The sequence below is a fragment of the Indicator indicator genome, chromosome 7, assembly GCF_027791375.1.
Source record: "Indicator indicator isolate 239-I01 chromosome 7, UM_Iind_1.1, whole genome shotgun sequence".
Lineage (NCBI taxonomy): Eukaryota > Metazoa > Chordata > Aves > Piciformes > Indicatoridae > Indicator > Indicator indicator.
Genome location: NC_072016.1, coordinates 5,963,826 through 5,977,130, shown reverse-complemented (window position 1 = coordinate 5,977,130; position 13,305 = coordinate 5,963,826). Strand labels below are relative to the sequence as shown.

Below are 13,305 nucleotides of genomic sequence, written 5' to 3'. Positions count from 1 at the left end.
CCCTTTTGGAAGAGTACTAGTATTTCACTTACTCTGGTTAGACTTCTTACAATTTCCATTTGGAGTAGGGTATGAGTAGTTAGTACTTGCTTGTTCTTAGGCCCTTGCCCTTCAGCTCTAATAGTATTTCATCTTCACCTGTCTGTATTTGACACATGATTTAATCCTTGAAAATTCATTTGGCTGCAGTAGCCTATATAGCTTCAAGGCTATGCCTATATTGTGATTTTTTTTTTTTTTTCTTTTAGTGACCAAAGTTTCAATTGGGTTTGCACATTTTATATCTGGTTTTTCTGTATTGTAGGAAGACTCGTATCTTCACAGAATCACTCAGGTTGGAAAAGACCCTTGGGATCATCAAATCCAACCATTGACCGTACTCTACAAGGTTCACCCCTAAACCATATCCCCAAGCACCACATCTAAATGACCTTTAAACACATCCAGGGTTGGTGACTTTGCCAGCTTCATTGCCCTCCTCTGCGTTTGCTCCCGCACCTGGGTATCTTTATTGTATTGAGGTGCCCAAAACCAGACACAGTGTTCAAGGTGTGGCCTCACCATTGTGAGTACAAGGGGGCAATCACCTCCCTACTCCTGTTGGACACAGTATTGCTAATACAAGCCAGGATGCCATTGGCTTTGTTAGCCACCTGGGCATACTGCTGGCTCAATTTCAGTTGCTTGTCGATTAGAACCCCCAGGTCCCTCTAAGCAGTCCCAACACTGAGCCCCGAGGAACACCACTTCTGACCAGCTGCCAGCTGGGTTTAACTCCATTGACCACTAGTCTTTGGGCCCATTCATCCAGCCAGTGCTTTATCCCGCAGATCATGTGCTCATCCAAGCCATGTGCAGCCAGTTTGGCCATGAGAATTCTGTGGGAAACAGCATCAAAGGCTTTTTGAAAGTCTAGGTGAACAATATGCACAGCCTTTCCCTCATCCAACAGTTGGGTCATCTTGTCATGGAAGGAGATCAGGTTCATCAGGCAGGACCTGCCTTTCATAAACCCATGCTGACGGGGCCTGGTGCCCTGGTTGTCCTCTATATGGTGTGTAGTGGCACTCGAGATGATCTGTTCCATGACTTGCCCTGGTACCAAGGTAGCTGCCAGCCACCACAAGCTGTAACAAACATAACAGCTGAGAAAAATACAGGAAGGTTTACCAATATGCTAATGAAGGAAATGATGGCTTCTCCAGTGTACCATAATTCTAGTTTTCACATGATCTACTCTACAACTTCAGTACAAGTTTCTGCAAGCAGCCTTTCAGTTACTTTTTGTTCTTTCTCCTTCTTAGACTATATCCAGTACTTCTTGGTGACTGCTATTTCCCTCTTCTATGCCCTTACCCCTGTTTCCTAGGAACCAAGGCTCCCCAGACTCCCCCTTGCTCACGTGGTTGCCTCCTGGTCTGTACCTCCTTGTATGACTACTCTTCCCTCTTTGTCAGTGGCTTGCCCTTCTCAGTAGTGATGAAATACATTAAGCATCTGGCACATTCTCTTACTTGCTTTTATTCTGCAAAGAGGTTCTCACTGGTAATTAGTCTTGTTTATTTATAACAAGAAATTCAAGGACATGAATGAGTATTCAGCATGTGTAATTGTTTTTTTTTTTTTTTTTTTCCTCTGCTTCTCTCTTCTTTGTCCTCTCTAGAAGACACAAAGAACAAAAGGACATATAAATGGATTAAACTAACTCTTAAACAAATAGTAGATGTCATAGTGTGTACAGTGTACAATCCTGGAGAATTTTACTGTCAGATTTCCAATAATGATGGTAAGTCTTTTTAGCCTTTTTTTTTCCTACTAGTTTTTTTGCTTAATTTTTTTCAAATGCATTACTGCTTCAAGTGATCCTCTAACACCAAGGCTCACCTCATGGGTTTTTGTACCCAGGAGTGCAAGTGATGAAGAAATTTGATCATGGTATGTTGTGACTCTGAGATTTGAAGTCTGTAAATGTTGAAGATAAGCAGCTGAATAAAATTGAATGAATGTAGAGAAGAGTGAAAAGAGCTACCATAACCTAGGCAAAGAATATCTAAACAAAAGATAATAAGAGACATGTGCCATGTGCTCCTACAATATTAACTGGAGCTGTCCTCTAGTACTCTGTCCTGTTAGTTTATAGAACTTTGAGTCTCTAAATAGAGAAAATAACATGGAAGTAAGAAAATGCAGCTTTTGACCCTTCCTTTTGGATAATCTTAAAAATCTTGTTCCTCTATTTCTGTGTATAAAGATTTCTGATAACCACTGGCTTTTTAACCTGCTAGAAAACGTGTGATGAAATTCAGTGGCTGTTAAGTCGAAGCTAAGTGCATTCAGATATAAAATATAAGGTAGATCGTAAAAAGTGAGGGAAATTTATTCCTCAACTTACTTATTCTTACCTTGCCTTACTTATTTTTCATTATCATCTTTATAGAGCAGGCTAAAGGACTTGATGAAAAAAAAATCACATAAACGGGGTGAGATTCTATAACCTGTCAGTTGCATTGGCTGAAGTAGATATACCATGGTGGGATCTGGCTGTAAAATCTCCTTCAAAGTTTGTGGGGAAGGGTGCTTATGGGATTAGCAGGAAGAACTACTGGGAATTTTCCCATCATACTGAACTGCTGTCAGTAAATATCAGCTATCTTGCCTCTTCCTGCTACTAAGCCTGTTCAGTAAATTAAATGGTTAACTTAGTGTCCACAGTTTGTGTTTTGTTTTTTTTCTTTAATTGTAAAATTCACAAATCTCCTGTCAAATCTTGCCTAAGTAAGCTGTACAGCAAACAGTCCTAAAGTTCAGATAATCTTATTTTATTGATCTCTTTGCTTTTGTTTTTCTGGTTGTGTTTTTCTTTCTGATTTTCAGAGTTACTTGCTCTAAATTCACTGAATAAATCACTGTCTGAATACTGTCAGAAAACTCCACCAAATGTTTGCAAGCCTGAGAATGGGGATCCTTGCTGTGCTTTTTTCTCTGGTAAGTAACAGACCGAAATATTTTTGTTTTTACGAGGCAAATATAAAGAAAAAAATTTTGGTTAGCTGGTAAGTTTGCATTGGCAGAGGGTAGCAAGGAATTGGATTTATTTACTAAAAATAAGTGCTACTAAACTTACTAAATGCATGAAGTAATCTTAATTTTTTTATTTTGTATTTATTTTAAATTCCAGATGATGGTAACTGGTACCGTGCTGTGGTGCAAAACGTTGCTTCACATGGAAATATTAAAGTGCAGTTTGTGGACTATGGAAATAGTGAGGAAGTACCTGTGGATAAAATACGGCAGATCTCACCCTCATTCCTCACACTCCCATTTCAAGGAATTAAATGCTGGCTCTCAGGTGGATCTTCATATGGATTCTTTCTCTTACAAGAGCTAGTGCATTTGGAGACTTGCTGCTTTGGGAAAGGAGCTGATGACAGGGACTTAGAATCATAGAATGGTCTGGGTTGGAAGGGACCTCCAAAGGTCGTTGTAGTGTGGTGGGCTGAAATTCCCCTCCCACATTAACAACACCAGACTAGCTCAGTTTGGAAGCAGATGAAACTGTATTTACAAACCAAAAACTACAGTCTACAATGGAATGCAATGAATATGTACAAATATACAGTATTTAGTGTTATGTATGTATGTACGATTAACAGAAACAGCACAAAATCCTCCTGGCCAAAGCCAGGAAAGCTGCCCCCCTGCCCCTCCCCTGCCCCCCCTGGCAGAAGGAAGAAAGACAAGAAGCAGAGAGGTGGTTAAACTTAGCTGTCAAGGTTAGTATGCCAGTATGTTATCTTCAAAAAGCAAAGTCAGAAGAGCAATGCAGACTGCCCAGCAAAGAAACACCAGACAGACAGACTTTGTTTTGGGTGCTGACTCTTCCATTGGAGAGAGAGAAATGTTTAAATGCTTAGAATAATCATTATTTTGCTTTCTTACACCCAATCGTGATTTATTTACATTCTTTTACTTTTGTGCTCAAACTCTGTGAAAAGAAATTAAAGGCATAACCTTTAAACCATAACCATCACCTACTCCAGCCCCCTCTGCAGTAAGCAGGGGCATCTTCAACTAGATCAGGCTGCCCTGACTTCACAGAACTCTGCTTTTTTTTTCTTGCCTTTTTTTTTTCTGTGGTTTGGTATTTTGTTTGTTTTTTAATAATAAATGTCTATGTTGCTTCCAGCCCCTGGAAATTGTGGAAGCTGTTGTTCCAACCTTACTACCCAGCATATAGGCATTTAACAGAAAGTTGATGGCTCTTCCCTGGGCTGCATGGAGGTTACTTACTGATTTACCAGTCCCAGGGAAATTGTCATTTACATCTGCTTCTTCTGTAGTGCTTACTAGCTCTTGATTGCTGCCTTGCTAGGAGTTAAACGTGCTTATGTCCACTTAATTATTTCTCAAAAAAGTTTTGCAGGCAAAGGAGCTCTTCTGGTTTTTATGAAGCAACTTGGCTTTTAAGTTCTCTGTAGGGATGCTTCCTTTGATTCACAGAGCGTTTGGCATCATATTGCTGTTTCTCAGTCTCCTGCCAGTGCTCTGCCTCTTGCTTTTCTACACCAAATCACAATTCTACAGATTTATTGTCTCTTTTATAACGTAGTGTATTTAGTTTAAAAATAAAAAACGAAAACAAAACTATCCTGATCTGGTTGAGGATAGCCCCTGCTTACTGCAGATGGGGTTGGACTAGATGACCTTTAGAGGTCCCTTCCAACCCAGACCATTCTGTGATTCTGTGGAAACAGGAAAAAGCTCAAACCCAAGATTTATTCTTCTGGGAAGGGTTTTTTTTTGTTTGTTTGTTTCTTAAAAGGCTTTGTTTTTCTTCTCCTTTGAAAAGGCTAGGGTTTACTTGTTAGAATATCAGAAAATGTAGAAAACAAAACTTGGGAGTGCTGAGGAAATGTTATTTTTAGAAGAACAGAGGAAGAGGGAGACCAGTTAACAGGATGAAATTAAACAAAAACATTTTTAAAAAATGTAAAAAGAAAAATAGAATGTGTAAGAAAATCATTTAATGCAGGCATCTTGAACAGTTCTCCTGCTTCCTAGGTATAAAGCCTTGTAATGGCAAATGGATTTCAGAAGCTACAGCAAGATTTTGTACATGCACTTCAGGGATAAAGCTTCAAGCCAGAGTAAATTCCTTTTCCAGAGATGGGGCAGGTGTGGAGCTTATTGACAATTCCACAGGCCATCCAAAAGTGATTAATGAGATATTAATTTCTGAAAAATTTGCTGTAAAGGAAAACCTACAAGGTAAAAATAACCTTCCAAAGAAGTCTTTTGACAAAAAAGGTAATTAAATAAATGTTACTCTTCACTTTGAACAAGAATTTTCAGTATTTCAGCCTTTAACTTTGATGTTGCAGTCTAATCATGGTTAAAAATAAAGGATTTGATGTTTTTACAGTTAGATAGAAAGTGTCCAGCAGATGGCAGTGCAGACAGAAACATAACAATCCCTGAGTTTGTCTTAAATGATTCCTGCTTTGGTGTTTGGTCAGTGGGAGATACAAATGTTGAGGCCGAGGGGAGGCCTTATTGCCTCTCTACAACTACCTGAAGGGAAGTTGGAGTGAAAAGGGGCCAGCTTCTTCCTGATGACAAGCTACGGTACTAGAGGAGATGGTTACAAGCTGCACTAGGGGAGGTTCAGGCTGAATGTTACAAAATACTTCTTCACTGAAAGGGTTCTCAAACATTGGAATGGTCTGCCCAGGGCAGTGGCAGAGTCACCATCCCTGGAGGAGTTCGAGCAGCGTGTGGACCTGGTGCTTAGGGACATGGTTTAGTATTGACCCTTTAGTACTGGGTGGAAGGTTGGACTGGATGATCTTGGAGGTATCCTCCAACCAGATACATTCTGTGAAATTTGCTGAGTGAAACTTTCTGATGTTTATTTTCCAGTATCTCATTTTTCTGAGGTGTTTTTTGCCCTTAGCTACTTGCATACGCTAGTGGTTTATGAACAACAAATTAAGCAATAAGCATGGAGACTTGCAGTTGTCTATAAAACTCAAAAAGAGCAGTTGTCTCTAATATGTATGTGCTTGGAGGCAAGTGGTGCACTGCATTTTATTTATGTTTTCTGTTAGAAACCTCACTTGGGCACTGGAAGTCGATTGAATTGGCGATAGATGAAACTGTATCTGTCCGTGTAACAGAAGTTGTAGGCCCAGACTTGTTCTATGCTGTACCAGTTCAAAGTAAAGGTAAGGAAAAGTGTTCACTGTTCTTAATATTACCAAGAAGTCATTATTGCAAGTTAGTTAATAAAAAGAATGCCTGTAGCGACCTGAACTGTGTGGAAATGTAGCTTGGGCAGTAGCAAAATAAAAAAAATGCCAGAGGTGAGAGCAGGGGAGCATAAAAGTAAAGTATGCTCTTCATTGTGCCCAAATAGGGTTAGTTAACAACCGCTTTTTTTCTGTAGATAAAGAGGAACTGCATCAGCAGTTGTCTGGCCTAGAAGACTATTGTAAATCCTGTAGGAACCAGTCCTTCAGACCAAAGTTGGGAGAAGCCTGTTGTGCCAAGTTTTCAGGTAAGGCAGTTGTTTATTCTTTTATTTCCTTGACCAGTGTGAGACAAAGCTGCTTCCATTTTTGCTTTAGAAAAAAGGAAACTCACCATCTTTTAAAGTGCTTATGGATCTTGTAATTCTGTCACAAAGGATAGCCCGGCTGTATCTTTAGGGCAAAGAAACAGTCTGACAGTCCAGGAAAGAAAATAAAGATCAGGGTGTGCCCTGCAAAGTGCATGGAGCTTTAAGAAGAAAGCAAGGTAATTACTGTTTAAACTGGAATTTGAGGCATGGAGGCATAAAATTCATGGCAGAGCAATAGTGTGCTTGCATCTATACACACCAACTTCTGGCTTGTGGTTGCATGGGTATCTGTTCTATTGTTCTTTGTGCAAACACAGGATGGTGGCACTGGCTGTGCCAGCTGATGGGTCAACTTTGTTAGTCTAGCATGATGACCAGGCTTAGCAAATCGTTAGTTCAAGTCATAAGTACTCTTAACAGCAAAGGAACTTAATTTATTGTCTTAGTCTTTCAGAAGTGGAGATACTCTGCTGATACATTAGCTCCATGTTTTTCTTTTTTAAGAAAATAGTGTGGACTCAAATGTTGACTGCATGTGAATTGTTACAGGAGAACTGGCCAAGTGCCAAAAATGGAACTGGGTTTTAGATAGGTAACAGCTCATGGAAGACAGAATGGGTGAATTAAAACCAAAACAAAAAAAAAAAAACCCACCACCAACAAAAACAACACCAAAAATAACCCCAAACACCCAAAGTCCCAACAACAAACAAAAACCCAAGCAACAACAAAAGGCAAAAAAACTGAAGAAACCAACCCCACAATAACCCCAACAAAACAAGGCAGACTACAGGGGTATACTTAGGTGAATAGAGTGAATATTCCCTGTAGGCTTGCTTCTTGTTATGTGGTCTTGAGAATATACCAAAGTATTTAAAGATTCCTGGAAAACTATACAGATTCTTGTTCTTGGGATAAGTTGTGTTTATCAGATGGTACTTCACATGTGGTGGTTCTTGTCCCAATCTTTTCAGGCGATGGCCGTTGGTACAGAGCTCTTGTTCTGAATGTTTCTCAGTCTTTGGTGAAAGTACTATATGCAGACTGTGGGAGCACAGCAACTTTACCATTTTCAAAGGTCCTGCCAATCACTGATTTCTACTTAAAGCTGCCTTTTCAGACAATTACATGTTCACTTGCAGGTAATAAAAACCCTGACTAGTTTTCTTGTACAGCCTATGCCTGTTCTGATTGTAGTATTCATTCTTCAATGGTCATAAATAACATGATGATCTGCTGATCATCAGCAACTTGATGGGCCTGGAGCACTTGACCTACAAGGAGAGTCTGAGGGAGTTGGGATTGTTTAGCCTGGAGAAGAGGGGACTGAGGGGACACCTTATCACTCTCTACAATTTCCTGGAGGGAGGGTGGGGAGAGGAGGATGCCAGCCTCTTCTCCTTGATGGCAAGTGACAGGACTAGAGGAAATGGTCACAGGCTGCACCAGGGGAGGTTCAGGCTGGATGTTAACAAAATATTTCTTCACTGGAAGGGTTCTGAAACGCTGGAACGGTCTGCCCAGAGCAGTGGTGGAGTCACCATCCCTGGTGGCGTGTGGACCTGGTGCCTGGGGACATGGTTTAGTGTTGACCTTTTAGTACTGGGTTGAAGGTTGAACTGGCTTACCTTTGAGGTCTCTTCCAGCCAGATACATTGTGTGAAACGCTATACTGATTACTACTGTGGAAGCTTTTTCAGAAAGGGTGGTTTTAGTTAAATAGCTTGCATTCTCCAGATCATTTTGTTAGGAAGATTTAATAGCGTATTTTCAACAGCAGTGATGCCATTAGGTGTAGGTTTCAAATCACCCCATGAAGGAATAGAGCAAACTTGCTTGCACCATTTTACTTTTTGCAGGTATAGAGAAAGCTGATTGGTCTCCATCATTACTCAACAAGTTGAAAGAGATGTTACTGAATAAATGCGTCAAAATTACAATGAAAGGGACTAATGGAAATGCTAATTTAGTAACAGTGGAGCAACACTGTGAAAATGGTATCCTGGATGTAGCTGACAAACTGGTAATGGAAGGTTTGGTCAAGACCTGCAGCGCTGAAAACTTACCTGCTAAAAGTCACAGTATGTATTTCCACTCAATTACTTTAAATAGGCAATTTAAAGTTTAAAGTGTGGGTTCATGGGGTGCCCAGGTGACTTTTCCTTTCCTTCCCCACCCCAACTCTGAAATTCAGGAAGCAGTGTCTGTATTTTGCTCATTCACTTGCTTTTGTGTTTTGTAGACAATGGAGGTGAGACCAAGTGCTGCTGCGCAGAATTAAAAGTGCAAGTAAGATTCAGTTCAAACAATTCTTGCTTTATTTTTCTTATGTTTCCAGAATTTAAAAGAAACCCTGTGTGGAGAGCAAACGGCAGTAGGGAGATTATGGCTCCTGAAACAGTGAGGAGAGGCAAAGTCAGGATCTTGATGCCTTTTCTCAGTTTTGAATGTGGTAGTATTTAGAGCACCCTGCAACTGAAGGAGAGTTGTGTATAGATCACGCAGACTTCATTAGTCTGTGTTTTGCCACAAAGAATCACAGAATGGTAGGGGTTCTAAGGGACCTCTGGAGCTCATCTAGTCCAAGCCCCCTGCTAAAACAGGTTTACCTAGATCAGGCTGCACAGGAACGTGTCCAGGCAGGTTTTGAAAGTCCTCAGAGACTCAACAGCCTCTCTGGGCAGCCTGTTCCAGTGCTCCATCACCTGCAAAGTAAGTAAAATTTTACTCTGTTTATGTGGAACTTTCTGTGTTCTAGTTTGTGCCTGTTGCCACTTGTCCTAAGACTGCGCACCACTGAAAAGTATCTGGCCCCATCCTCTTGATTCCCACCCTTTAGATACCGATAAGGTCACCTCTCGGTCTTCACATCTCCAGGCTAAATAGCCCCAGCTCTCTCGACCTCTCTTCATAAGAGATGGTCCAGTCCCCTGATCATCTTTGTAGTTCCCCACTGGACTCTCTTCAGTAGTTTCCTGTCTCTTGAACTAGGGAGCCCAGAACTGGACCCAGTCCTGCAAATGTGGCCTCACCAGGCAGAGCAGTGGGAGGAGAACCTCCCTTGACGTCCTGGTCACACTGTTCTTAATGCACTCTAGGTATTGCAGTCAGTAAAGCTATGCTGCTCCTGAATGTGGCCCACTTCTCTGTCCTACTGCTTGGATGTTAGGAAGAAATTCTTCAAAGAAAGAGTGATTTGCCATTGGAATGGGTTGCCAAGGGAGGTGGTGGAGTCACCGTCCCTGAAGTGTTTAAAATAAGACTGGATGTGGCACTTAGTGCCATGGTTTAGTTGATTAGGTGGTGTTGGGTGATATGTTGGACTTGATGATCTCAAAGGTCTTTTCCAACTGGGTTAATTCTGTGATTCTGTTGACTGTCCTTTTCCCTTCCCTCTCTACTTCTAGATCTATTTGATCTTATAGTTTGATTTCCCTAATGTCATTTCTGAATTCAGTTGGGTCACATCCTATTTCCTGCCATCATTTCTTGTGTAAGTTTGGCTCAGTCTTCTGACAGCCAAAGAGAAGACAGAAGATTCCATTATAACTAAAAACATAGGAAATAGTCATGTGTGAATAACCAAATTTAAGATCGTTGTTTCAGTCCTCATGTGAGTATTTTATCAGTTTCATAGAATCAGTCAGGGTTGGAAGGGACCACAAGGATCATCGAGTTCCAACCCCCCTGCCATGGGCAGGGACACCTCGCACTAGATCAGGCTGGCCAGAGCCTCATCCAGCCTGGCCTTTAAAAACCTCCACGATGGGGCCTCAACCACCCCCCTGGACAACCTGTTCCAGTGTCTCACCACCCTCATGGTGCAGAACTTCTTCCTCAAGTCCAGCCTGAATCTCCCCACTTCCAGCTTTATTCCATTCCCCCTAGTCCTGTCACTACCTGATAGCCTAAAAAGTCCCTCCCCAGCTTTCTTGTAGCCCCCTTCAGATACTGGAAGGCCACAAGAAGGTCACCTCAGAGCCTTCTCTTTTCCAGACTGAACATCCCCGAATCTCTCAGTCTGTCCTCATAGGAGAGGTGCTCCAGCCCTCTGCTCATCCTGGTGACCCTTCTCTGGACACCTTCCAGCATGTCCATATCCCTCTTGTAATAGGGGCTCCAGAACTGGATGCAGTGAGACTGGTGGGGTCTCACCAGAGCTGAGTAGAGGGGGAGAATCACCTCCCTTGACCTGCTGGCCACACTTCTGATGCAGCCCAGGCTCTGGTTGGCTTTCTGGGCTGCAAGTGCTCACTGCTGGCTTATGTTGAGCTTCTCGTCCACCAGCATCCCCACGTCCCTCTCCTCAGGGCTGCTTTCTAGCCAGACACTGCCCAGCCTGGATTTGTGCTTGGGATTGCCTCGACCCAGATGCAGGACCTTGCACTTGGTCATGTTCAACCTCATGAGGGTGGCTTGTGCCCACCTCTCCAGCCTGTCAAGGTCCCTCTGGATGGCAAGTTTGGTTCAAAGAAGTTTCTTTCACAGGAAAAAATTAAAGGGGGATGAGAGGGCATGGGGAAGTCAGCCACAGTTCTGCTTTTTCTCCCTCCAGTATATCTCTGCAGCAGAAGTGATCTGTGTTCATTGAACTAAGACTTAATTCGTAGTTTTAGGATCTACCTGAGTCTGAAATTCCGTTATTTTTTATTTCTAAGTGTTTCTGCTTATTCCACAGCTTAAAAAGCATGAGCAGATCCTATTCTTCCTTTTAAATGAATATGGAAATCCAGATGGATTCGCTAAAATGAAAAAACTGTTGGACTGCTAAGTCTGTGACACGTGCACATACTCCAGGCTGCTGCCATTCCATTTGTGGAAGAGCCAAGTATATTCATCAGCTTAAAAATTAGTCACTTTGTAGTAGTTCTGCTGTTTGTATACCTGTATTTGTATGCTCAGATTGCTACTGTGGAATACGTATGTAGCTTGAAGGATTTCAAAGCTGCAAGCTAAATTTACTCTTCTGTTTTTGTTTTATACCACAGTGTGCTGCTAAGCCTGTTTTTTTTTTTTTTTTAAGGCTTTTTATTTTGCTGTTGAATGCACCTAAGTTTATGGAAAGGCCATGGCATTGTGAGTTTACTCTGCAGACTTGCATTTGAAATTATTGTAATTGTAAAGCTTACTTCAACTTCAGAACCATTAATTTTACTTGAAAGAACTGTATCTTACCTCGTTTAGTCTTCTTTTGACTTCATTTCCAACCTGAATTTAGACCGAAAATTGTTCTTTATAAACTTGGTTTCAGCATCACTAAAGACTGAATCTTGTCTTGGACTGCATGTAATTAATTCACTCTAAAATCAGTAAACACGTAAATGCTCACAGTTCTTTATTTACACTTACACTGTGCAGTATGCATCTCTGAATATTGTGTTGAAGTAAATTATATCGGAGGTGCTTTGTCTCTAGCTATGCTGTCAGGATTTCTATCCCATCAAGTTTTTTCACATAAGAGTCCTGTTCTGAGGTATGACAAAAATACCATATCAGATGATTAACAGATTTTCCAGTATTTCTGTAAAATGTAGTTGGTACCTAATTGTCATTTCTGACTAATCCAATGGCAGTGTTGCTAAGGAGTGCTGAATTACTGTTCATACAGCACAGTAGACATGATAATTGAAATTTCAGCTTTTCTGCTCACTTTGAAGAGGAATATTCACTCCAGACTTCGGGCCAATTGGAATGATCTGGGGATTAAACTTGTTGTGAAAGTGAAATATTTTTGTTCGACTTTGTTTTATTACAGTTAAATTGCCTCAGATTAGTTGGTAATTAACCTCTTGCACTTGGGTCCCTGGAGTTTTTTTGTGTGCTGTTGTGGCTTTCACAAGCATTTGCCTGCATGCAAAGCTACTCACTGATACTTTAATCCTCCTGTGGCTTTTATTCACTTTTCCATGTATCATCCCTCCTACCAACTAGTCATTGCATTTCAGAAGAGGAGTTTGACTGCATCAATCAAAAGCAGTCACTTTGTTTATGCTTTATAAGCAGAAGAAAGGAAGAGTGAACCTTTGGTTGTTCTACTCAGGCAAATCTCTGGTGTTTAACTTGAAGATATATGTATGGTGCAGCTGAGTTGTCCAACTAATCCTAGACAGTAGAAGTAAGGAAGGAAGAGATTTCATATAGCTCAGAGACTTCATTCACTCCCTTAATTCCAGATTAAATCTTTTGGAGCATTGATGTAGGGACAAATCAACCAAGGAAGGTGGAAACATCTTGGACCTGTTTTAAGGCCAGGCTCAATGTGGCTCTGTGCAATGTGATCTAGTGTGAGGTGTCCCCGCCTATGGCAGGGAGGTTGGAACTAGATGATCCTTGAGGTCCCTTCCAACCCTGACAGTTCTGTGATTCTGTGACTTCTCAATATAGCTTTCAGTTCCTCTGGCTTTAGTTTTCTCTGCTTCTTTTAATCTGTCATTGAAATCTATTCCTGAAGTGATAAACATAGTTCATAGCCAATAAGTTTATCTAAATGCCAGCATAGAATCTAATTTTGAAGCAAATTTCTGTGTATGAACAAAAGATACATGAAACACTTTTAAATGTAACATCTTGGTAAATAAAAATTTTCATCTAGAGAAAAACAACTGAACTGAAACTCTAGAAGAGCATAGCACTTCTGAAAGGGGAACAGTGTAAATTTAATAAAAATAATAGATTACTGAACAACA

General features: G+C 41.0%; 1 protein-coding gene across 1 annotated transcript in view; it reads left to right on the top strand.

Annotated features, from left to right (window-relative positions):
* The window catches only part of TDRD1 (tudor domain containing 1), a 35,513-nt gene extending 24,123 nt beyond the window's left edge, over nt 1-11,390 (top strand). The window contains exons 18-27 of the mRNA XM_054382330.1: nt 1,664-1,786; nt 2,875-2,985; nt 3,179-3,349; nt 5,062-5,307; nt 6,108-6,224; nt 6,446-6,556; nt 7,594-7,761; nt 8,479-8,700; nt 8,862-8,908; nt 11,298-11,390. Of these exons, the coding sequence (XP_054238305.1) occupies nt 1,664-1,786; nt 2,875-2,985; nt 3,179-3,349; nt 5,062-5,307; nt 6,108-6,224; nt 6,446-6,556; nt 7,594-7,761; nt 8,479-8,700; nt 8,862-8,908; nt 11,298-11,390 (1,409 nt within the window). The remainder of the gene's footprint in view (nt 1-1,663; nt 1,787-2,874; nt 2,986-3,178; nt 3,350-5,061; nt 5,308-6,107; nt 6,225-6,445; nt 6,557-7,593; nt 7,762-8,478; nt 8,701-8,861; nt 8,909-11,297) is intronic.
* Nucleotides 11,391-13,305: the final 1,915 nt, after the last annotated feature.